Raw genomic sequence first — 26,253 nt, 5'->3', positions numbered from 1 at the left:
ACCATCTACAAGGCACAAGTCAGGAGTGTGATGGAATACTCTCCACTTGCTTGGATGAGTGCAGCTCCAACAACACTCAAGAAGCTCGACACCATCCAAGATAAAGCAGCCTGCTTGATTGGCACCCCATCCACCACCGTAAACATTCACTCCCTTCACCACCGCCGCACAGTGTCTGCAGTGTGTACCATCCACAGGATGCACTGCAGCAACTCGCCAAGGCTTCTTCGACAGCACCTCCCAAACCCGCAACCTCTACTACCTAGAAGGACAAGAGCAGCAGGCACATGGGAACAACACCACCTGCACGTTCCCCTCCAAGTCACACACCATCCCGACTTGGAAATATATCGCCGTTCCTTCATCGTCGCTGGGTCAAAATCCTGGAACTCCCTTCCTAACAGCACAGTGGGAGGACCGTCACCACACGGACTGCAGCGGTTCAAGAAGGCGGCTCACCACCACCTTCTCAAGGGCAATTAGGAATGGGCAATAAATGCTGGCCTCGCCAGCGACGCCCACATCCCATGAACGAATAAAAAAAACACTGGCTGTGAGTGTGCAGGTGCACAGGGGAGTGAGTAGTGGTGGGGAGCAGGTTTTAAAGGGATCAGCTTCTCTCGTCAATGACTTCTAACTACTTCAAAAATTCAAACTTGAACAAAACATTCCAAAATTAGCACTGAAAAATGTTGTTACAAAATACTCCTGACACTGCTGTTCTGTGTCACAAACTACTTTCAGAGTTATCACGGGGCTGGGATAAATAGTGCCAGGAAGTAACTTTGGAGTCACATAATCTACTCACTCCTTCTCGAACACAGTATTCCTGTAAAATAGGGATCGTGGGAGGTGCCGGAGTGTAACCGGAATTTATCATGTCCGCCCATCACCGTTGGAACTTGGGTTCGAAAAGTAGCCCGACTGACAGGACGAGAGGCTCTCTGCCAGCTGCAAGTAACTTCAATGGAATAAGTTTAAACAGTAAATTAGCAATCTCGCTTAGAGAGATCAGACAAATAACTGGTAGTTTAAACACACGAGATGTTAATATTTGAACAGTGTGACTTGGTTCCTCCTTGCCTTCAGATGCCTGAACAAAGCTTTGCCGAGGACCCAATTCTGAATGCAGTTATTTCTTTAAACTCCTGATGTCTTTGAATTAGAGAGACTGGTATCAGGCTAAGACTAGACAATATTTCTTCATTTGGGTCACAGTTACCACTTCTAGCAACTCCAATGACCATCGTTGCATTTACCTTTAGCACATTCAGTTTGATGGAGGCACGAAGCGGTGATCAGGATGAAAATGGGGAAGGCTTTCACACACTTTATAATCAATTGTATTGCTCACCATGACCTTGAGATACCCCTGGTACCTGCTGTTTGCCTCGCAGGGTCTGCACTCATCAGTTGTTTAATGATCGACTTGTGACTGTCCTCCTGGTTGGGGGAGGGGAGAGATAAGCAGGTCTCTTTGGCAGAGTTGGCTCCAAGATATTATGCCTGCTGATTGAAGTTTGGAACTGAGCCGACCCTCTATAATGAGGGCATTCTAATACCTGGGCCAGTACTCCAGAGCACTGATAGTTCACCAGCAAGCTTCGGCATTACGGAGACCTGGAGGAGTAGACTTGTCCGGTTTGGGGGGCGGATTTTTCCCACGCTTTTGGATAACTGGAGGCCAATGCCCTAATTTGGTTAGGGTGGTCCTCTCTGGGCAAGCAATGAGAAGCTTACTAGGTCTTGGTGATGGAAGGCTGTGCAGTTTAGCTAAGTAACTTCAGGAGTACTCCTGCACTTCCCATAGCCCAGAGAGCCTTGCCAACATGAAGCCAAGCTCCCTGCACTTAGGGTTAAGTGGGGTATGTCCCTAGAGAGGGAGAGAGAGAGAGAGAACTCCAAATCAGACACACAGGCTCTTACCGTGTGGATTCCTCAGTAGGTTGGCTCAGTGACTCTAAAGCAGGGCACCGGATTTCTACAAGTGCCAGACATCCAGACAACCAAAGAAAATTCAAGAGGCAGGCTTCTGATAATCTTTCCCAACTAAACTTCCAACCCTTCAATCAGATGGGCAGATTGGCCATATTACTCTGGTTCGAACATACTTGCCAAGATCTGTATCTGGGCAAAATGCCAAACTCTCAGGCTGAAATCGCATCTTACACAAGTGTTGTATTGAGTTTTACTAGCACCAAAACCTTGTTTCCAGAAAGGGCAGCTCCACGGAAGTGTTAAGACTTGGGCACAATCCTAGCATCAAACTGCGACAACCAGTGTAGCGGTAACATTCTCTTGTCCAGTGTTTGAAGCTGTGTGCCAGATACAGTACAATATAATCCCACCGTTTGATGCACAAAACATTATGGAACATAAATGCTGAGAAAACCCATTTCCCAGTGTGTGCACATTTACACTCACTTTTTCCTGTAAAACTGCAATACTTTTGCTGAGCAGCTGACGTTCTTCAAGGACCAGTGGTATCAGTTCTCGGTCATCTCTGGCCTTCAGGCCTGAAAGTAAGTTGTTTAAAAATGAAAAATGAATAATTGTTTTAAAACTAACACTGAAATGAAAATGTTTTTGTTGTCTAAATCATGCACCGAATTTCGGGTTTTTAAAATTCTCTAATAGCCAACCAAACAGCACATCTTGCACATCAGTGTGAAGCTGTCTTCGTTATAACAAAAGTGCATAGTGTAACTTAAGAATCAAGCGGTCAGCATCAAATTCTGCCGAGCAGCATTTTAATCTCACCCACTTAACTTTGCTCTTTCTGCCGTATCATTATCATCATTGTGCAACAAATTTTAGGAAGACTTGCAGCTTTCTTAGTTTTTACATAGAATTTACAGCATAGAAACAGGCCATTCGGCCCAACAGGTGTTTATGCTCCACATGAACCTCCTCCCTCCCTTCTTCATCTAACCCTATCAACATATCCTTCTATTCCTTTCTCCCTCATATACCTATCGAGCTTTCCCTTAAATGCATCTATGCATTTTTGCCTCAACTATTCCCTGCGGTAGCAAGTTCCACATTCTCACCACTCTGAGTAAAGAGGTTTCTCCTGAACTCCTTATTGGATTTATTAGTGAATATTTTATATTAATGACCCATAGTTTTGGTCTCCCCCCACCCCACAAGTGGAAACATCTTCTCTACGGCTACCTTATGAAACTCCTTCATAATTTTAAAGACATCTATCAGGTCACCTCTCAGTCTTCTCTTTTCTAGAGAAGAATTTGACTTTAACCCTTTTGCTGCTGGCAATGAGTCAGCAACAATTTGCATTTATACAGAGGCTTTAATATAAAAGGCCCCACTGTTCGCAGAGGAGAAATGGACACTAAGCAAGTGTACAGAAGTTAGGGCAGGTGGAAAAAAGCATGGTTGAAAAAAAATAGATCTTCAAGAGACTTTTAAAGATGGAGAGAGGTTCAGGGAGGGAGTACCTGAGAAAAGGGCCAAGAGGCTGAAGCCTCTGGCACTGATGGTGGGGCAGGGGTGAGAGGGGGGAAATGTACAGATGAGCAGACATCACAGACTGGTGGAAAATGCCCATTTTTTCCACTAACAAAAATATTTTAGCATGGGCTTCGCTTTGTCTGTCTACAGTTATACGCAGCCAGTGGTATAACTCATCACTGCTGGCTCAGTGTCACTAAGCAGGTACCAGTCTCACCAAAATATAAAAGCACAATGAGATTTCTAAGATGTATAGATATCTATATATAATGTATATTTTACTACATGTAATAAAAGACCTGCATTTATATAGCGCCTTTCATGACCTCAGGATGTCCCAAAGCACTTTACACCCAATTAAATACTTTTGAAGTTAGTCACTGGTCTAATGTAGGAAACGTGGCAGCCAATTTGCGTACAGTAAGGTCCCACAAATAGCAATGTGATAATAACCAGATAATCTGTTTTAGTGAGGTTGGTTGAGGGATAAATTTTGGTCAAGACACAGGGAGAACTTCCCTGCTCTTCTTCGAATAGTGGCAGGAGGATCTTTTACGTCCACCTGAGGGGACAGACGGGTTCTCCGTTTAACGTCTCATCCAAAAGGCGGCACCTCTGACAGTGCAGCACTCCCTCAGTACTATACTAGAGTGTCAGACTAGATTTTGTGCTCACCTCTCTGGAGTGGGACTTGAACCCACAATGATTATGTGAAAGATTTCCTATACTTTATGGTTTTGATGTCAAAACTGTGGAAATATCACAGAATGCACAAATACATTAGAATCGAGCTACAACATTCTTTGCAATAGTGAGAACTGCTCCCTATTATAACTGTGTCAAGAATATTTCAGGACTTTGGCATGAAGTTAGTTTAATTCTTCAGCTTCACAGCTCATTCTTCGGATTTCGTTCTCATCGATGGGGATCGTGAGTACCCTTTTCAAGATGCATCGAGGTTCAACCAAACTGTGGCCATGCTTAAGCTCAAATTGGTAGTCTCGCTGAAAGGGGAAGACGTGCTGTTGTGGGAAATGAAAATGTTGCACTGACGCACTTCTTCTGAAGTGAGATTGTGCCACATTGTCGAGGCTGAAGAGAGAGAATTTTACACTGCAGCAAACAGACACTTTCCCAACTGAGAAGTGCTTAATGCTGACACTGAGTTCGATCTGTAGACAGTTGTTTCAGTCCCCAGCTGATATCCCACCTCTCTGCTGGAGAATAGAGCAATTTTACACTGATTGAACCCGGTGTCAGCATCAAACTTATCACTCAGAATTTTTAAATAAACAAGATTGTGGCCGCACAGCCTGAACAGACTGAAATTTCTGCAGAGAGATTGTCAGTCGTGTACTGAGCTTCCCTCTCTACTTGCTGCGCTTCTCCTGGACAGGTCTGCTAGAACGAGGATGTTAATGAGTCTGGATTTTGAGCCACAAACTCATGTCCAATGCAGTGCTTTGAAGTACCTACATGTTTACCCCTACGTGCTGGTACAAACTGATGAACTTACATAGAATGTACAATACAGAAACAAGCCATTCGGCCCAACTGGTCTATGCCAGTGTTTATGCTCCACATGATCCTCCTCCCACTTTACTTCATCCAATCCGAACAGCACATCCTTCTAATCCTTTCTCCCTCATGTACTTATCTAACTTCCCCTTAAATGCATCTATGCTATTCGTCTCAACGACTCCATGTGGTAGCAAGTTCTACATTATCACCACTCTGAGTAAAGAAGTTTCTCCTGAATTCCTTATTGGATTTATTAGTGTCTATCATATTTATGACTCTTAGTTTTGGACTAGGGATGGGCAATAAATGCCGGCCTCGCCAGTGACGCCCACATCCCATAAACGAATTTTAAAAAACTCCCCACAAGTTGGTTTAAAACAGTATACAATTACTTATTGTAGGTCATTAAATGGTAAACTGAAATACCAAAGATTGACAAAGGACAATGCCTAATGTAAAAGTGAAACTTTGATTACTGTTGTACATTGATTCCAACTCCAGTAAGTCTTTTTCTGACGAATGCATCTCCTCCAACAGTGGTACAAGTGGAGCCAGTTCAACATGACGTCTACTTAATGATTTTCCATCTTCCTCGCGTTGCTGGATATAATTTAATCTGTTGTTAATTTCTTTGTATTCTTCTTTCAAGGCCTCAATGTACTTTTTTACAGCTTCCAGCTGAAGTAGTTCACTAAAATAATTATGACACTGTCTCTCTGACTGCCTTCTGTAAATAGCATTTGGTGCATTTATATGGAAATAGGACAACCAAAGTCTGGAAGCCTGTCTGTGTGTTGCCACATTCGGCCTCAGCTTCTGAAATGCTCTGCAGGTCCTGCCGAGATGACTCTGTCTCCAGATTAAGTTGGTAATGAACCAATTGCACCCGTGTTTCATCATCTGGGCAGTTCTTCAATCTCATAACAGAGGAGGACGCGATTATCTGTGGGAGTTGAGAGTCAGCAGATTAATTGGGGCTAAACACAAGCAGCATGTTGTAAAGCAACATTTGGCATGCAATGTTTTGAAAGCTCAAAGCATTTCAAAGCATTGGAAAGGGTGCAGAGGAGATTTACTAAAATGGTACCAGGGATGAGGGACTTCAGTTATGTGCATAGACTGGAGAAACTGGGGTTGTTCTCCTTACAGCAGAGAAGGTTAAGAATAGATTTAGTAAAGGTGTTCAAAATCACAAAGGGTTTTGATAGAGTAAATAGGGAGAAACTGTTTCCACTGGCAGGAGGGTCAGGATCCAGAGGACACAGATTTAAGATAACTGGCAAAAGAACCTGGGGGGAGATGAAGAGAATTTTTTTTTACAGCGCTAGTTGTTCTGATCTGGAATGCACTGCCTGAAAGGATGGTGGAAGCAGATTCAATAGTAACTTTCAAAAGGGAATTGGATAAATACTTGAAGGGGTAAAAATTGCAGGACTATGGGGAAAGAGCAGGGAAGGGAGAACTCCAGCTGAATGTTTCTCTAACAAGCCAGGTGTAGAGAAAAGCCTAGCCTCGTCCTCACCAGTTTTATTTTTCTAATGGCAGCCTCGTGGGATGGAGATCCTGTCTAATGAATCACATGGAGTCCTTTGAGGAGATAACAAACCTTGTGGACAAGGGAGAACTGAGTGGATGTTGAGAAAGGTCCCACAGGGGTTTAGGTGGAGTGGTTCTAAAACAGATCAAAAAATAGCTGAAGGAGAGGAAGTAAAGGGCAGTTGTACAGAGTAAGGTCAAAAGGTAACTAGTGGGGTATGTGAGGGATCAGCATCGAGGTAACTAGTTGGGTATGTGAGGGATCAGCGTCAAAGTAACTAGTGGGGTATGTGAGGGATCAGCGTCAAGATATCTAGAGGGGTATGGGAAGGATCAGAGTCACGGTAACTAGTGGGGTATGTGAGGGATCAGCGTCAAGGTAACTAGTGGGGTATGTGAGGGATCAGAGTCAAGATAACTAGTGGGGTATGTGAGGGATCAGCATGGAGGTAACTAATGTGAAGGATCAGTGCTGGGGTTGTTGCTGTTTACAAAAATGACTTGGAAATGGGGACAAAACCAAAACTCTCCAAGTTTGCAAAGAATATCAAATAGATACCATAACAAATAGGGAACAGGCTGATCAAAGACAGAAGGACTAGGATAGAGTGGGAAGCTGGGCTGACGGGTAGTGGATGTCATTTAATGTGGATAAATGTAAAGGCACAAAATTGGGAAGGATAACAAACACTGGCAATACAACTAAGTGTATAATGTTCTACAGGACACAACACAGGAGTTACTGGAATCTATCAGGGACAGAGTGACTGAGGACTGGGACAAATATGAGCTGATCAAAGAGAGTCAGCGTGATGAGGTCACTAGCATGGTGGATAGGGGAGTATCTATGGATGTTGTCTGTATGGACTTACAGAAGGCATTTGATATGGTTCCGCACAAGAGATTACAAACAAAAAGGAGAGCGTACAGAGTTGGAGGTAACCTTGTGACATGGATTGGAAATTGGTTGGGAGGTAGGAAACAACGAGAGGGATAAAGGGAACATTCTCTGATTGGCCAGATGTGACAAATGGTGATTCCCAGGGATCTGTACTGGAACCTCAGCTTTTTACCATATTTATTAACGACTTGGATGAAGGAATAGAGTGTTGTATATCCAAGTTTGCAGATGATACTGTTAAAGCCACAGTACGTTGTGGATGGGAGGAGGAAGTTACAAAGGGACAAAGACACACTAAGTATCAGCCTTAGCTTAAGGGTAGCACTGTCACTTGAGTCAGAAGGTTGCAGGTTCAAGTTCTACACCAGGCTTGAATATATAATCTAGGCTGATACTCCAGTGCAGTATTGAGGGAGTAGCCGCATTGTTGGAGGTGCCATCTTTCAGGTGAGACATTAAACAGAGGCCCTCTGTCTTCTCAGATGGATATAAAAGATCCCATGGCACTATTTTGAAGAGCAGGGGAGTTCTCCCCGGTGTCCTGGCCAACATTTATCCCTCAACCAACATCACATAAACTGATTGTCTGCTCGTTATCTCATTACTGTTTGTGGGATCTTGCTGTGCGCAAAATTGGCTGCCATGTTTCCTACATTACAACAGTTACTACACTTCAAGAGGTACTTCATTGGCTGTTATAATACACTTTGGGATATCCCAAGGTTGTGAAAGGTGCTATATAAATGCAAATTCTTTCCTTTCCTTTAAGTGAGTGGGCAAAACTATGGCAGGTAGAGTTCATTGTGGGGAAGCGTGAGATCATCGACTTTGGATCTTAGAAAGACAAATCGGAATATTTTCTTAATGGCGAGAGATTAGGAGCTGTGGTGGAGCAAAGCGAATTGGATGTCCCATGTACACAAATCACTAAAAGCAAGTGCACAGGCACAAAAGTAATCAATGTTGACCTTTATCTCATGAGGGCTGATACAAAGGGGAGGGAGCAGTGTTTCAGTTGTACAGAGCCTTAGACAGACTCTGTATAAACTTGGCTTGTATTCCCTCGAGTTTAGAAGGTTGAGAGGTGATCTAATCGAGATCTTCAAAACGATAAAAGGACTCGATAGGGTAAATAGAGAGAAACTATTTCCTCTGGTGGGGAAATCCAGAACAAGGTGGTAAAATTAGAGCCAAGCCATTTAGGAGTGAAATCAGGAAGCAGTTTTCACACAAAGGGTAGTGGGTTAGAATACAAGTCTCAGGAAGTGACTGAGTTTGTACAGAGTTCTGGTCCGGCCCCACCTGGAGCACTGAGTACAATTCTGGGCCCCATATTATGAGAAAGACATCCAGGCATTGGAGAGGGTGCAGGGAAGGGAAACTAAACTGAGAGCTGGGATTAGGGAACGGACAGGGGGCAGAAGCTGGGAATGTTCACACTGGAGAAGACCAGGCTCAGATTTAGAATCATAGAATCACAGCACAAGAGGACATTCGGCCCATCGAGTCCCGTGCCGGCTCTTTGTAAGAGCAATCCATCTAGTCCCATCCCCTGCCCTATCCTCGTAGCCCTGCAAATTTTTTCCCTTCAAGTACTTATCCAATTACATTTAGAAAGGAATGAATTCAGGCAGTGCATTCCAGATCATAACCACTCACTGTGTAAAAGTTTTTCCTCATGTTGCCTTTGGTTCTTTTGCCAATCACCTTAAATCTATGTCCTCTAATTCTTCATTCTTCCGCCAATGGTAACAGTTTCTCTCTACCTACTCTGTCCAGACCCTTCATGATTTTGAATATCTCTATCAAATCTCTGTTTCAAGCTTCTCCAGTCTGTCCATGTAACTAATGTCCCTCATCCCTGGTACCATTCTAGCAAATCTCTTCTGCACCCTCTCTAAGGCATGCCATACATTCTAGGAGACGCTCTTCTAGAAGGATTCAGGACCCTAAAGGGAAAGACAAAATAAACATCAATATGTTTAACAAAGACACTGATTCTACATGAGGGCAGGGCCTCAAACTTAGAAAAGGGAGGGTGGAAAGTTTAGATTTGACTACAGAGAGCAGTGAATATATGGCACGGTCTCCCAAGAGTGCAGTGGGGCCTGATTATATCAGCAAGTTGGATAAGAACCTAGTGAAAAATTTGATAAGAGGGGTTTGTGAAATATATTGTGCAGTTACTGATCCCTGATGGACAAATTCTTCCAATTTCATGTCCTGAATGATATGCTCTACTTAAAAATTAAAAGCAGAGAGGACCATAAAGGGCATTTGGTGAACCAGGCACCAGTCTACAGGACAAGGGCCTATATGTGACTCCAGACCCACAGCAATGTGGTTGATTCTTAATTGCCCTCTGAAATGGCCCAGCAAGCCACTCAGTTGTAAAATCTCGCTACGAAAAGTCAGAATAAGAATAAAACCGGACGGACCACCTGGCATCGGACCACTAGGCACCGGACACGACAACGGCAAAACACCAAGCCCAGTCGACCCTGCAAGGTCCTCCTTACTAACATCTGGGGACTTGTGCCAAAATTGGGAGAGCTGTCCCACAGACCAGTCAAGCAACAGCCTGACATAGCCATACTCACAGAATCATATCTTTCAGCCAACGTCCCAGACTCTTCCATCACCATCCCTGGGTATGTCCTGTCCCACCGGCAGGACAGACCCACCAGAGGTGGCGGTACAGTGATATACAGTCAGGAGGGAGTGGCCCTGGGAGTCCTCAACATTGACTCTGGACCCCATGAAATCTCATGGCATCAGGTCAAACATGGGCAAGGAAACCTCCTGCTGATTACCACCTACCGTCCTCCCTCAGCTGATGAATCAGTCCTCCTCCATGTTGAACACCACTTGGAGGAAGCACTGAGGGTAGCAAGGGCACAAAATGTACTCTGGGTGGGGAACTTCAATGTCCATCACCAAGAGTGGCTCGGTAGCACCACTACTGACCGAGCTGGCCGAGTCCTGAAGGACATAGCTGCTAGACTGGGCCTGCGGCAGGTGGTGAGTGAACCAACACGAGGGAAAAACTCACTTGACCTCGTCCTCACCAATCTACCTGTCGCAAATGCATCTGTCCATGACAGTATTGGTAGGAGTGACCACCGCACAGTTCTCGTGGAGATGAAGTCCCGTCTTCGCACTGAGGACACCATCCAACGTGTTGTGTGGCACTACCACTGTGCTAAATGGGATAGATTCAGAACAGATCTAGCAGCTCAAAACTGGGCATCCATGAGGCGCTGTGGGCCATCAGCAGCAGCAGAATTGTACTCCAGCACAATCTGTAACCTCATGGCCCGGCATATTCCTCACTCTACCATTACCAACAAGCCAGGGGATCAACCCTGGTTCAATGAGGAGTGTAGAAGAGCATGCCAGGAGCAGCACCAGGCGTACCTAAAAATGAGGTGCCAACCTGGTGAAGCTACAACTCAGGACTATATGCATGCTAAACAGCGGAAGCAACATGCTATAGACAGAACTAAGCGATTCCACAACCAACGGATCAGATCAAAGCTCTGCAGTCCTGCCACATCCAGTCGTGAATGGTGGTGGACAATTAAACAACTAACGGGAGGAGGAGGCTCTGCAAACATCCCCATTCTCAATGATGGCGGAGTCCAGCATGTGAGTGCAAAAGACAAGGCTGAAGCGTTTGCAACCATCTTCAGCCAGAAGTGCCGAGTGGATGATCCATCTCAGCCTCCTCCCGATATCCCCACCATCACAGAAGCCAGTCTTCGGCCAATTCGATTCACTCCACGTGATATCAAGAAACGGCTGAGTGCACTGGATACAGCAAAGGCTATGGGCCCCGACAACATCCCAGCTGTAGTGCTGAAGACTTGTGCTCCAGAACTAGCTGCGCCTCGAGCCAAGCTGTTCCAGTACAGCTACAACACTGGCATCTACCCGACAATGTGGAAAATTGCCCAGGTATGTCCTGTCCACAAAAAGCAGGACAAATCCAATCCGGCCAATTACCGCCCCATCAGTCTACTCTCAATCATCAGCAAAGTGATGGAAGGTGTCGTCGACAGTGCTATCAAGCGGCACTTACTCACCAATAACCTGCTCACCGATGCTCAGTTTGGGTTCCGCCAGGACCACTCGGCTCCAGACCTCATTACAGCCTTGGTCCAAACATGGACAAAAGAGCTGAATTCCAGAGGTGAGGTGAGAGTGACTGCCCTTGAAATCAAGGCAGCATTTGACCGAGTGTGGCACCAAGGAGCCCTAGTAAAATTGAAGTCAATGGGAATCAGGGGGAAAACTCTCCAGTGGCTGGAGTCATACCTAGCACAAAGGAAGATGGTAGTGGTTGTTGGAGGCCAATCATCTCAGCCCCAGGGCATTGCTGCAGGAGTTCCTCAGGGCAGTGTCCTAGGCCCAACCATCTTCAGCTGCTTCATCAATGACCTTCCCTCCATCATAAGGTCAGAAATGGGGATGTTCGCTGATGACTGCACAGTTTTCAGTTCCATTCACAACCCCTCAGATAATGAAGCAGTCCGAGCATGCATGCAGCAAGACCTGGACAACATCCAGGCTTGGGCTGATAAGTGGCAAGTAACATTCGCGCCAGATAAGTGCCAGGCAATGACCATCTCCAACAAGAGAGAGTCTAACCACCTCCCCTTGACATTCAACGCCATTACCATCGCCGAATCCCCCACCATCAACATCCTGGGGGTCACCATTGACCAGAAACTTAACTGGACCAGCCATATAAATACTGTGGCTACGAGAGCAGGTCAGAGGCTGGGTATTCTGCGGCGAGTGACTCACCTCCTGACTCCCCAAAGCCTTTCCACCATCTACAAGGCACAAGTCAGGAGTGTGATGGAATACTCTCCACTTGCCTGGATGAGTGCAGCTCCAACAACACTCAAGAAGCTCGACACCATCCAAGATAAAGCAGCCCGCTTGATTGGCACCCCATCCACCACCCTAAACATTCACTCCCTTCACCACCGGCGCACTGTGGCTGCAGTGTGCACCATCCACAGGATGCACTGCAGCAACTCGCCAAGGCTTCTTCGACAGCACCTCCCAAACCTGCAACCTCTACCACCTAGAAGGACAAGGGCAGCAGGCACATGGGAACAACACCACCTGCACGTTCCCCTCCGAGTCACACACCATCCCGACTTGGAAATATATCGCCGTTCCTTCATCGTCGCTGGGTCAAAATCCTGGAACTCCCTTCCTAACAGCACTGTGGGAGAACCGTCACCACACGGACTGCAGCAGTTCAAGAAGGCGGCTCACCACCACCTTCTCGAGGGCAATTAGGGATGGGCAATAAATGCCGGCCTTGCCAGCGACACCCACATCCCATGAACGAACAAAAAAAAATTTAGTATCCCGTCTCTGTGTGGGCAAAACAAACACTCAGCTCAAGTTCATTGGAAGCCCAGTTACATTGATCCCGGGTTACATCCTGCACAGAAAGAACATCGCTCTCCACTTAACCGCCAGCCCAGACTCTGTGTCCAGCATTTCCCCTCCCTCAGCCCTGTCGGCGGAGGGCAACCCGAGCCGGGTACCGCCGCGCCGTGCCACCCCACACCCTCAGCCCTACACACACCTTGGTTTTTTGCGGTGATGTCGGAAGCAGTAGTGAGCGGGCCTCGCCAGCGACACCCACATCCCGTGAACGAATTAAAGAAAAAAGCCCGATCGCCATCGAAACCGTCGATCGGCGCCGCGCGATGGCGGCTTTACCCGCCGTGCCTCGCGGGACAGGGGGGCCGCGCGTGCGCAGTGCCGCGCCGCCGCCATCTTGCTGTCATGTTTGAGCCGGGCGGCGGCGGCGGCGGCGAGTGATCGTGCGGCCTTGGGCCTGGCTAGTGGGGTCCGTCCGGAGGAGCTGAGCGAACGGCGGCGGCGGCGGTGAGTGATCGTGTGGCCTCGGCCTGGTAGCGGGGTCCGTCCGGAGGAGCTGAGCGAACGGCGGCGGCGGCGGCGGTGAGTGATCGTGCGGCCTGGGCCTGGCAGCGGGGTCCATCCGGAGGAGCCGAGCGGCGGGCCGGCCCGCCCCACCAGCCAACAAGCTGTCACCATGCCACCCGTCAGGCTCCCCCCGAAAGAGAGCAACCTGTTTAAAAGGATCCTGGTAAGTTCATGTAGCCCTCCCGGCTTGGGGCTTTTGGGCTCTCCCTCCACTCACAGGCCGAGCAGAGGCTCAGTGACTGTGACTTTACTCGGATTTACTGTTGACCTAGGGTTGGGTAAATGGAGGGAGGGAGCAATGGTCAAGAGGCCAGGGTCGGAGGGATAGTGAGGTTGGTCGGGGGGGTGATTGTAGGGCTGGAGGAAATGGGAAAGGGTGAGGCCATGGTGGGATTTAAACATATGGATGAGATTTGAGGTGCTGTAGATCAGCGAGCACAGGGCTCCAGGATTGGACTATTCAGCCACAGCAGAACCCACCCTCCCAGAGTGGAAGCAAATCATCCTCGACCCTGAGGGACTGCCAAAGAAGAAGAAGGATGGTATGGGATAGCATAGAGACAGCAGAATTTTGGATGAACTGAAATTTATGGGGATGGAAGATGGGAGAATTGGAATAATTGAAGCAGGTGGGCAGAGGCAGCCGTTGCTACACAGGCAGGCTGTGTTTGTAATGGAGAGGACATGGGGTCAGAAGTTCAGCTCAGGGTCGAATAAGGCACCGTTTGGTTCAGCCTAAGACAGTAGCCAGAGAGCAGGGTGGAATCAGTGGCTAGGGAATGGAGTTTGTGGCGTGGGCCAAACATGATGGCTTTGGTTTTCCCAATATTTAACTGGAGGGATGTTGGACAACCAGTTTGACAATACAGAGGCAATGGTGGCGTTGACACAGGCAAGTGAGCTATAGAGCTGGGTGTCAAGAGCGTACATATGGAAGCTGATCCCACGCCTGCAGATGTTGAAGCTGGTGGGGGCAGCATGCAGATGAGGAAGAGGAGGGGGCCAAGGTTAGATCCTTGGGCGACTCAGGATGTAATGAAGCAGGAAGAGAAGCCATTGCTGGAGATGTGGCTACGATCAGAATCCGTGGCATACTCATTGTAAGCGAAATGGCTTGTGAGCTTTCAAATCTTAGAATGACATGTTTTGTAAAAGTAAATGTTGAGCAGTTTTGTCATAACATATCGTTCATTTTCCTGGTGCTTATATGGAAACGGCCTTGTGTTCAGTACACGCTAAAATTTCAATGCCCTGGAATAGGTCGGTTCTTGAAGTAACGAATGGAGAAGTTTAGATATGTTTATATCTTGAGCTGTGCATTTCCTGCAGTACTAATTGCTACTACCATATGCATTTTTATCATTAGAATTCTTCAAATGAAATTTGACAGTTTAAGGTAGAATATTGGACTCGAGTAATTTTTTAAAAATGATTGTACTGAAACTCTAGCACAATTTAATTGGTTTGTTCTACACATGTCTGTTTCATGAAAGTTATTTTTAGTTCTTTGAATGGAAATGTGAAATTGATGGTGAAAAATGGTAAATTTTCTGGAATATGATTGTGACTTTACAGTTGACAACTTTAAATTGTCGATAATTGACTCCATTTTGTGGAGAGTGCAGCAATTTTATATATGAATCCTGGATAACTTTTTAAAAAAATAAACATTCTAGGCCCAATTTACCATACAGTGTAGCTTATTTCTAAGGATCATAAAATATTTTTCTTATTGAAATTCCCCCCATTTTTTTTAGTGGGTGCTGGTGGATCGACAAAAACCGGTTCATTCGCAGTGTTTGCAAAAAAAAGCTGAATTCTCTCTGTGCTTTCTGTATAAAATCAGGTTCCAAGATGCATGTGCGTCACTTTTGTGATTTCACCATGTACATTGCCTCCTGTATGTTCTGTGCATTATACACTCCATGTAATGTGTGTAACTTCCTTCAGTAAATAAATATGATTATAGATGACTAGATGTATAATCTGATGTGCTTTGCATTGTTACACTTCAAATCAAACAGAATTTAATACAGGACTAACTACAGTTACAATTATTATTTTCAGGTTTAAGCAATTCTTTCTCACAGCCGTGTCTGCAAAACCATTTGGAATGTCCATCGAGTTCTATAAATGTCGCTGTGAACTGCATAAATAATTGTGGACTGTTCTAAATAGCAATGTTCTAAATAAACATTGATTTTTCTCTAAATTTATCTGGGATTTTTAGGGCTGCTTTATCTCCTTGATTTTCTTCCTATTTTTGACATTAAAACTGGAATGTAAATAACCCAAGAATTAGACCTGGATTTTTAAATCAGCAATAAAAACTGACTAATGATCTTTATTTAATGTTTGTTTGTTGGAATATGTTACTATGACTACAATGAAGCCAATGGGTTTAGAGTGATACAAAAACTGAAAGTGTTCAAAGTACACAGCGGGTCCATAAGCATCTGAAAAGAGAAAAGGATAGCAAGGACTTAAGGTCTACAGCACAGAAACAGGCCATTCGGCCCAACTGGTCTATGCGTTTGTGCTCCACGAGCCTTCTCCCACATAACATTTATATAATGCTTTAAATGTAAGGAAGTCCCACGGCATTTCAGAGGTGTTAGGAAAACATATGCTGAGCCAAAGAAGGAGGGGTGATCTTGTAAATGGCAAAGCTTGATTTAATGTGAGTTTTAAGGAGGGTCTTGAAGGAGAAAAGGGAAATAAAAAGGTGGAGGAGGGAATTCTAGAGTGCTGAAGACACGACTACCAGTGATGGGATGAAAATTGGGAGGGGACGTATGAGAGCCTGGAGTTAGAGCAACAGAGAGTTTGGGGGTTTGGTGGCTGGAGGAGGTTACAGAGAGGAGGTGAGGCCATGGAGGATTTTTCTACAGTTTATTGAAAACATTTTGTACTAAAAGAGTAAATCCCACTTTTAATGTGCCCTATAACTTGACCACCCTAAATATTTGTGCACAGAGAATTGACTCCTTGTATAATCTTGCTCCTTTCCTGAGTGTCTCTCACGTTGTCCCTGCTGTCCTGGCTTCTCCCTCCTGACCTGACTTTGTTTAGTCTGCTTCTTGTAGGTGGGAGGAGGTTCATGTGGAGCATAAACACTGACATAGACCTGTTGGGCTGAACGGCTTGTTTCTGTGCTGTGAATTCTATGTAACTCTTAAACTGATTCTACTTGGTTGCTGAGGGAAAGATTCAGACTTGCTCCCCTACTTTCCTAAGCATGCGGTTGTCCAAACATTTTGTTTCATTGAGCAACTTGTGATCAATTTAAATGGAAAACATTAAATCAAGGTGGTGAAACGTAAGTGGTTGTGGGTTAGGTTTAGGAGAATTTATTTTACTTGCACAATGAATTTTTAATTTGAATATTGATAGTAGGTGTGGTTAGTAAAAGTGGGATGGGGGTCAGGTTTAAGCAGTTACAAAAGTGCTATTGCACAATTTCTGTATGCTTGTGTTCCATTGAATTTGAAAATCACAGGGTTGTTCTCACTGATGTGTGGTAACCAATGTAAGGAATCTTACAACACCACTCTGCTTTAATAAATGCCCACTGGTCTCAATCGTACATTAAAAAAATTACAATTGATGCGAGTAATAAAAGAAACAATGTTGAACTAGTCATTTATAAAAGTAATCAAATCTTAGACATTCTGCTACACATAGAGAACTCCATCTGAGCCAAACGAACAATAAGTTGCAATTTTTATGTTCAGTCGTGACAGAATATACCTGCCATTCCCTCTGGCCGTCCAATTTTTACTCATGGCAACATCAGTGCACTTATTACAAGAAGTATGTTTGTTTTGATCAAATACCTCTGGCATCAAATAAACAGCGGGCAGATTTGTTCATCTTTCATAACAGAACAAACCCAGTTAGTGGTAATTGCAAGAATAGACAGTTAATCTCTCAAAAATACACCACTGTATAAAATATAAAGTTCAGTATTGGTCTGCAGCAGTTGGTGATTGTATCAGCTAGCCTTCCTCTCTGCCTCTTTGTTCAACCACCATCCCCCCAAATGTTTTCTAATATGCTGATATGAGGAGCACTATTAAACAATCGATGAACAGTTTGCTGTCTTTCTCCCACTTGTTCTACTGAAGTCTCTGACTCCCGCTCGGGTATGATCCCCGCTCCAGGAAATCTGCGAGGAATTCCACTCGAATTCCACCATTCTTTTACAGCAATTATAGATCCTTTCCCAAGGAAGTAATTCACATCTGATCTATTTATCTACTCTCTGCTTGGACCGTTTCATTGGAATCAACAGAAAGTCTTTGATTTAAAATCTTGTGATATTACCATTTGCACCCTAAAAAAAAATCTGCAGTGAGTATGATAAAATTTGTTTTGACTTTGAAAGTCAGCAGTCAGTTTTGTCCTGCAAATTTTATTTACATAATTCGCTCAAGAGACGTGTAAAGGACAGGGAGCAGAAACCTAGAGAGTGGTGAGAATATGGAACTTGCTACTACATAGAGTGGCTGAGGCAAATAGCATAGATATATTTAAGGGGAAGCTAAATAAGTACATGAGGGAGAAATGAATAGAAGGATATGCTGGTAGGGTGAGATGAAGTAAGGTGGTAGGAGGCTCCTGTGGAGCATATAAACACCGGTATAGACCAGTTGGGCCGAATGACCTGTTTCTGTGCTGCAAATTCTATGTCATTCTATGTAAGAAACCCTTTGAAAGCAATGGTGCCTGAGTTAGTTTCCAGCATATTGCTGGTTTTGCAACTTCTATAACTCCCAGCAATGTATTGCTTATTCTAAGGAGATTCTAGATAAGGGGCAAGGAAATTTACTCTCCTGATCACCTGAAATTACTCCCGCTATCGCTTCCTTCAACAGAGGAATTGAATATCATCTAAAACAAATCACATTTCAGAACTGCACTTTTTATCCATTATTCCACCTGCTGTGTAGAATTGCAAGTGCCAATGAGCACGTACAGGTAGATATGAAATGACAACAATTAGACATCACTTGTCCAGGTACTCTGGACCTTTCTGCCTTTGCTTAATCTGTGCAAGGGAAAGAGCCATCTTAGAAAGTTCTCATCTCAAAATTTGTTTTGTCCAAAGAAGGATTACTTAATTTTAGTGGAGAATGTTACTTTTTAGTATTCTGTGACCCCTGTTGCAGCACAGAAGGCATTTAAAGGAATGTTTTGATCCATGACAGCGAGACAAAGGGCTGAGTCCTTTTCATCTTGGCTAATGTGTTTTATATGTGAGGAACTTTTTGCTCCTTCCCCTGAAAATGAGAGTTGATATCAGAGCCAGTTGAAGTGATAGATCACAAGCAGTGAAACGTTTTCAAAATGCTTAATGTTCAACTCTATCTTTTGTGATTAAGCTTGGCTTATTCTTTCTGTCTGACCCACTCCTACCTCTCATTTTCCCATCTCTCCAGTTGCATTGCCCAATCAATGCCTGTGAAGATCAGGGCTCTCATCGGACCTGCCGCTGTCACCACCGGCTGTCCCCCACCCGATGCGCCGGCTGTCCCCCACCCGATGCGCCGGCTGTCCCCCACCCGATGCGCCGGCTGTCCCCCACCCGATGCGCCGGCTGTCCCCCACCCGATGCGCCGGCTGTCCCCCACCCGATGCGCCGGCTCCGCTGGCTGTCCCCCGTTCCTGACCCACACTCCGAGAAACTGCCAAGTTTCAGACTGTGGTGCAAGCACCAACTTTTAGTATCCTTCAGGCCTCCTGGGAGATCATAAAAGTACAGTAAACATTTAAAATAACTTAATGCTGGGTCAGCTGGGGACTCATTATCGCCGCCATTCTTGGGATGGGTGGCCAGCAATGGCTATCCAGATCCACTGTTCTCTCCCATAATCTGTCCTCTGACATTTGAGGCTAAAGTTCCTCTGCTGTGAGTTCCAGGACTGCAGTGAGGAGGTGAAGGATAACACCCCTGAAGTTCAGTTCTCCTGTTGCCTAACCACAAACTAATTTGAACCTAGTTAATGGAAAGTCCAGATTCTGTATACTTGTGATAACATTTGTTCCTATTCTGAATAAAATCAAAATAAGATGGTAAAGGCAGGCAAAACAGTTTGTCCCAGCTCTTTCACTAATGCAAAGCTTTAACTTGTCCTTTCAAAATGTAGTTCAATTCTAAATTATCTTAAGGAGACCTTGTTGTTAGGAATTTTCTATAACTCCCTCTCATTCAAAGTATAGTCCAGCAATTTTATTTGAAATTCACAAGCTTTCGGAGGCTTCCTCCTTCCTCAGGTGAATGTTGTGGAAATGAAATCCTCGAACCTTTCGCATTTATAAATCACAGAACAATACTTGGTGATTACAGACAGTGTTTTCAACTGCCCGTTGCCAAGGCAATCAGTGTGCAGACAGACAGGTGTTACCTACAAGGTCTCCGAATATACAAACCACCAAAAAAAAGAGAGAGAGGCAGAAACATCGAAAAGACAGCAAATGACCCGTTGTATTAAAAACAGATAACATTTGTTCGCTGGTGGGGTAACGTGTAGCGTGACATGAACCCAAGATCCCGGTTGAGGCCGTCCTCATGGGTGCGGAACTTGGCTATCAATTTCTGCTTGACGATTTTGCGTTGTCGTGTGTCTCGAAGGCCGCCTTGGAGTACGCTTACCCGAAGGTCGGTGGCTGAATGTCCTTGACTGCTGAAGTGTTCCCCGACTGGGAGGGAACCCTCCTGTCTGGCGATTGTTGCGCGGTGTCCGTTAATCTGTTGTCGCAGTGTCTGCATGGTCTCGCCAATGTATCATGCTCTGGGGCATCCTTTCCTGCAACGTATGAGGTAGACAACGTTGGCCGAGTCACAGGAGCAACCAACAGAGTACCCTTTGTCGTCCAGTACTTCCCCGGAGCGGAGAAACTACGCCATGTTCTCCGCAGCCTTCAATGTGTCATCAATGATGATGAACACCTCGCTATGGCCATCCCCACACCTCCACTACTCGCCTTTAAACAGCCACCCAACCTCAAACAGACCATCGTTTGCAGCAAATTACCTAGCTTACAGGAGAACAGCGTCCACGACACCACACAACCCTGCCACGGTAACCTCTGCAAGACATGCCAGATCATCGACACAGATACCACCATCACACGAGAGGACACCACCCACCAGGTGCATGGTTCATACTCCTGTGACTCGGCCAACGTTGTCTACCTCATACATTGCAGGAAAGGATGCCCCAGACCATGCAGACACTGCGACAACGGATGAACAGACACCGCACAACAATCGCCAGACAGGAGGGTTCCCTCCCAGTCGGGGAACACTTCAGCAGTCAAGGACATTCAGCCACCGACCTTCGGGTAAGCGTACTCCAAGGCGGCCTTCGAGACACACGACAACGCAAAATCGTCGAGCAGAAATTGATAGCCAAGTTCCGCACCCATGAGGACGGCCTCAACCGGGATCTTGGGTTCATGTCACGCTACACGTTACCCCACCAGCGAACAAATGTTATCTGTTTTTAATACAACGGGTCATTTGCTGTCTTTTCGATGTTTCTGCCTCTCTCTCTTTTTTTTGGTGGTTTGTATATTCGGAGACCTTGTAGGTAACACCTGTCTGTCTGCACACTGATTGCCTTGGCAACGGGCAGTTGAAAACACTGTCTGTAATCACCAAGTATTGTTCTGTGATTTATAAATGCGAAAGGTTCGAGGATTTCATTTCCACAACATTCACCTGAGGAAGGAGGAAGCCTCCGAAAGCTTGTGAATTTCAAATAAAATTGCTGGACTATAACTTGGTGTTGTAAAATTGTTTACAATTGTCAATCCCAGTCCATCACCGGCATCTCCACATCATTCAAAGTAGGTTTTGCAATATAACAAAACATGAACCAGTGATAATTATTAATGATTTTATATCAAACAATTGCAAATTCCCATTTGCAGAATATTTTCATATCTGCCAAACCAAGTTGGTGTATTTCAGGCTCTGGCTGACTCTCTGCCAATAATACATGGTGATTTACCTATTCTGTGAATGCACGAACTGCAGCCAATGCACAGAAGAAAGAATTCATGTTGTCCGTAAATTGGCCATGATTTCAAACATGCTAGAAACGTTGATCGCTCCCTTGAAATGTACGTGAGCTGTGACAATGTGGGGCCTCCAAAAAACGATTTTAACACAGTAAGGGAAATCGGGACGTATTCTGCACTCCTTCACCTCTCTTAATGATGCTTATTGTGTCTGTTAACTGAAATATTCTCTCAACAGAAGTGCTACGAACAAAAGCAGTACAAAAATGGACTGAAGTTTTGCAAGGTGATCCTCTCCAACCCCAAATTTGCAGAGCATGGAGGTAAATGTAAAAGTGGTCATTCATCACCAACATTGTAGTCTTGTTTTCTTCTTATGGTTGCAGTAGTCTGTGGTACTATCAAGTAAAGAGAAATGCCACTGTAAATTACTATATTGCAAATAGCTGATAATTAAAAGATACATGAATATTATTAATCTAGACTGTAGACTGTCATAGGGAGAATCTCTTTTCAGATGCAAATTTCTCTTATCAAATTTGAGTCCATTAAAGCTGATTCAAGTAGCATATAAACTGTCCTATCATGGAATCTAAATCCAAATGTTTTTACCTCTTCTCCTTGCTTGATAGATTATTCCAACCATTTTTCACTTCTTGAATAAAGAACCTTTTTCTGATATCTGTTGTACATATTCTTCTTGCTAACTTCCATTTATCTCTGGTTTGGATATACTTTGAAGTAATAATCTGAGTTTACCTGACCTTCAAAGAGGTTCCCTTCTCTCCAAACACCTTTTTAGTCTGCAGAGTTTAAGCTTCTCCACTCTTCCCTCTTGACTTATCCCTTTTACCCTTGGGATCAGTCTTGCTGCTCTTTTCTGTTTTCTGTCTAAAGCAAACATGCCTGCTACCCTTGTCCTTCTAGGTGTAGAGGCCACAGGTTTGGGAGGTGCTGTCGAAGAAGCCTTGGCGAGTTGCTGTAGTGCATCCTGTAGGTGGTGCATCCTGTAGATGGAACACACTGCAGCCACAGTGCACCAGTGGTGGAGAGAGTGAATGTTTAAGGTGGTGGATGGGGTGCCAATCAGGCAGGCCGCTTTGTCCTGGATGGTGTCGAGCTTCTTGAGTGTTGTTGGAGTTGCACTCATCTAGGCAAGTGGAGAGTATTCCATCACATTCCTGACTTGTGCCTTGTAGATGGACACTGAAGCCAGCTCCAAAAGTAGGAAAGGTTAGCAACCTAAAGGTTCCCTTTCTCGACCTCAAAAGACATTCCTGGACACAAAGATAAGTACAAATGCCCTATAACACTCCCTTCGTGGCAGCCCCTATTCCTGAATAATTGATGGCAGCACATTCCTTCCCGGATCCAAAGTCTGTGTTCCAGCAACCAAAAAATCCTCCCTTGGCTGATATTTTTCTTCCTTCCTCGCTATTTAGAAGGCCCTTTGAGATTTTATGTGTGTACCTACAATCTTGCCATATCATATGTGGCTGCGATGGAAGCCGAGCATCAAAGGCTCTCACTTGTACTCTAATCCAGTGATTCTGAAGTGCAGGTGCGGCCATGCCCTACCTAATGTCTCCTTTCCATTGCTCTTTGTTTTTTACATGCCCAACATAAAAGATGGAGGACTGATGTTTACCTCGCTGTTCATTTCTTCATCCTCAGGCCATTAGAAAGCCCTCTCTTGCCAATTGCCTGCCTGGGATTCATGCCCATCTATTCAGTAGTGTAAAGGAGCATCCCTGGACAAAGTCTTGGTGGAACAGCCACCTGAGCTTCCAGGTATCAAAGAAAGTGACGAGAAGGAGGAGGCACATTATTGGCGACATGTTGAGAGGTTCCCACGTTGATAAATCATATGGCAATACCTAATGCTATTCTTCTCAGGCCTTTGCTTAATCCTGCACCTGGAAATGATGCCTCTCCAATGCAAGCCCACCTATATGAACTGCTAAACCACCCACTGGCTGCTTCATCCTGCACCCGGAAATGATGCCTCTCCACTACAAGCCACCTATATGAATTGCTAAACCACCCATTGGTTGTCCCCCACCCATGAGTACAAAACCATAATGCCAACCACTGCATGGGACTTATACATTGCAATCTCTGGTCTCTCTCTCTCTCCACCACACCCCCTCCAATTGAGAGCATACCCAGTGCTACCAAACCCCTTCCATTGCCCAACAGAATATCCTCATTCCCCTTCTCTCCTCCCTTTATCCTCACCTGGCACTGGACCTACCCTTCACCTGAGGAGAAAAGACAACACTACTCGATAGGAGACCATCTCCTCAACACCACATACCTCCAATCCCCAGATCAAAATCCAGGCCCATTGGAGGGAGGGGCATGATCCCCCTGTGAGAATTAGCCGGCTTTCCCCCCTCTATCTTTGCAGTGGTAGTTTCCCTGCCTTAGCCTCCCCATTTCTCTCCCCATCTTTCTCCTCCACCCCTCGCCTACAATTTTTCTTGAGAATTCCCCCCTTTTCTCTTTCGTGCTTCCACCTCTCTCGCGTGCACGATTCCCCTCTCTTCCGTGTTTCCTCCCTCTCTATGAAGGATTAGAGATTAAGAAGGGTGACCAAAAGCTTCGTCAGAGGTGGGTTTCAAGGAGGATCTTAAAGGAGGAGAGAGAGGTGGAGGGGGTCTTGGGAGTGAATTCTGGAGAATGAGACCTAGGGGGCTGAAGGCACGGCCACCAATGGTGGAAAGGAATGGGGGATGCGCAAGAGGCCGGTGTCAGGGGAATAGAGAATTTGGGAAGGGAGGTTATAGGGTTGGAAGAGGGGTGAGGCCTTAGATGGATTTAAAAACAACGGTGAGAGTTTTAACTTTGAGGCATCGGGAGACCAGGTGTCTATTTAAATCAGCAAATGGGATTTGGTGTGGGATAGGATATAGGCAGCAGAGTTTTGGATGTGTTGAAGTTTATGGAAGATGGGAGGCTGACCATTGGAGTAATCGGGCATTGGCCCATATTGCTGCTAAATGTACTGCAGTTCCAGGTACTGGCCTGTTCTGGCAAGGCTTCCATCTGTGCCATGAATCCTGTATCATCCTGCCTGACGCTGGATTTGTCGTTTGCCTGCATTAAACCATCGGTCCAGTTTTCCTCACACACTGTTGCTCAGCAGGAGTAGATTCTACTTTGTGGCTCGCAGTAAATTGAGATGATGCTCTCCAATCTTGGATCTTGGACAGTTAGGCCAAGATGCTAAACTGCTTCAAATTATTCAGCGATGTGCCCAAGAGCAGAGCTGCAGTAGACTAACAGTGTCTACTTTCACATCACCATCCAGCCTGGTTGTCAGAAGTTCCTGCAGTTCTAAGTGCTATAGTCATCAAGACAGAGCGTACCCCTTGGGCCTTTACCCTGGATCCCAGAGTGTTCACAAACTGTCATTACAGCCCACATATACGATTGCACAACTTGCACATCTCTCCCTATTTAGGCATTCGGCTTGTGAGAGCTCCCTGCTGAGAGGCTGTGATGATTTCACAAATTGTCTTATCCTCGTCCAAAGTTAAGAACGAGAAGGTCATTTCATCCTCCCACCTTTCTCTCAATTGACTTGATCTTTAATTTTGACTATTACAAACTTATGTCACTACCCTTTTTGCTGAATTAAGAATTGATTGTTTCCTTTTGATTGTAATTGTAAGGACAGGTGGCATAACATTATACTGTAGAGTAGGTAACGGTTTCACCTGGGCTTTTAATAATTTATCTTCGGGTGAATAGAATTAATGGCACTAAATTTGACCAAAACTAAATGCAGTACAAATGGTAAAAATTACTTGTTAGCTTGACTTGTCTATAATTCATGCATAATTGTTCCAATGTTATCAGTGTTGTTTGGTATATTTAATTATATATATGCTGAATTTACTGTCTTATAAATGTTTTGATAAACTATTTCAATTTGCACACAGTACCGACGTTTCCAGTTTGTTGACTTGTAACAGTAAGCTGCTGTTAGATTTGTTTTTGAGATCCCAATGATGTTTTGCTGTAACATTTAAAAACATTTTGGATAACCCCTGTAATCAGGTGGTTACTGTGATTATGTTGATTTTTGGAATATAAATCCATTCAATAATCAGCGAGGTATTTTGAATAATCCAGCGATATGGTGTACTTTACATTGTTAATGAAATGCAGAGTGGAATTATTTTTCCCAGCTCAGTATCTCAATTGATGTCTCTGATCTTGCAGAAACATTGGCGATGAAAGGCTTGACGTTAAACTGTCTGGGGAAGAAAGAAGATGCCTGTGAATTTGTGAGGAAAGGTTTACGTAATGATCTGAAGAGTCACGTCTGTATCCTATATTGAGATGTCCTACGTTCCAGTTTCTTGTCCACTAAACCTTTTGAGTACTGAAGCACGCCTGTCACAGTCCTGCTATCTGGAACTCTCCAGAAAATCTACCCATTGCTACCTCTCTCCCCACCTTCAAAAGCCTCCTCAAAACCTATCACTTTGACCTCCTGTATGATTATCTCCCTTATCTTTTCTCCCAATCCCTGCTAGGAGTCTGACTATCTCTCTGTCACCCACCCCCTCTCCCCCCACCACCCTTGTGAGGCACCTTGCAATGTTTAGTTACATTAAGGAAGCTATATCAGTGTAGTTTTAAACTTTGAAAATGTAACTGCCGATTTGGATTGAGATGGTGCAGATGTTGGTCAACATCAGTTTTGAAATTTTATACTGACTTTTATTTTGTCAAGACCCTTCTGACAAGGTAATAAAATGAACTAAAGCTACTTGCATATTGGTATATGGCCATCAGCTCCTGTTAGC

The 26,253-nt window shown here is 44.9% G+C and overlaps 2 protein-coding genes across 4 annotated transcripts in view; one reads left to right on the top strand and one right to left on the bottom strand.

The window, feature by feature from the left end:
• mtrf1 (mitochondrial translational release factor 1) overlaps nt 1–13,185 on the bottom strand; it is a 45,903-nt gene extending 32,718 nt beyond the window's left edge. Inside the window, exons 1-3 of one of the 2 annotated variants that reach the window (XM_067992484.1) lie at nt 13,041–13,185; nt 5,469–5,935; nt 2,425–2,516 (exon numbers count right to left, since the gene is read on the bottom strand). In XM_067992484.1, coding sequence (XP_067848585.1) covers nt 2,425–2,516; nt 5,469–5,892 — 516 coding nt within the window. In that variant the 5' untranslated portion in view covers nt 5,893–5,935; nt 13,041–13,185. Of the gene's footprint in view, nt 1–2,424; nt 2,517–5,468; nt 5,936–13,040 lie in introns of those variants that run through there. The other variant, XM_067992485.1, reaches the window with a different exon arrangement.
• A 46-nt stretch (nt 13,186–13,231) lies between these two features.
• LOC137327070 (N-alpha-acetyltransferase 16, NatA auxiliary subunit-like) overlaps nt 13,232–26,253 on the top strand; it is a 93,722-nt gene continuing 80,700 nt past the window's right edge. Inside the window, exons 1-3 of one of the 2 annotated variants that reach the window (XM_067992480.1) lie at nt 13,232–13,420; nt 21,672–21,756; nt 25,664–25,768. In XM_067992480.1, coding sequence (XP_067848581.1) covers nt 25,675–25,768 — 94 coding nt within the window. In that variant the 5' untranslated portion in view covers nt 13,232–13,420; nt 21,672–21,756; nt 25,664–25,674. Of the gene's footprint in view, nt 13,569–21,671; nt 21,757–25,663; nt 25,769–26,253 lie in introns of both variants that reach the window. The other variant, XM_067992479.1, reaches the window with a different exon arrangement.

This window comes from Heptranchias perlo, chromosome 11, assembly GCF_035084215.1.
Source record: "Heptranchias perlo isolate sHepPer1 chromosome 11, sHepPer1.hap1, whole genome shotgun sequence".
NCBI classification, from domain to species: domain Eukaryota; kingdom Metazoa; phylum Chordata; class Chondrichthyes; order Hexanchiformes; family Hexanchidae; genus Heptranchias; species Heptranchias perlo.
This window is presented reverse-complemented; position numbering and strand designations above follow the sequence as displayed.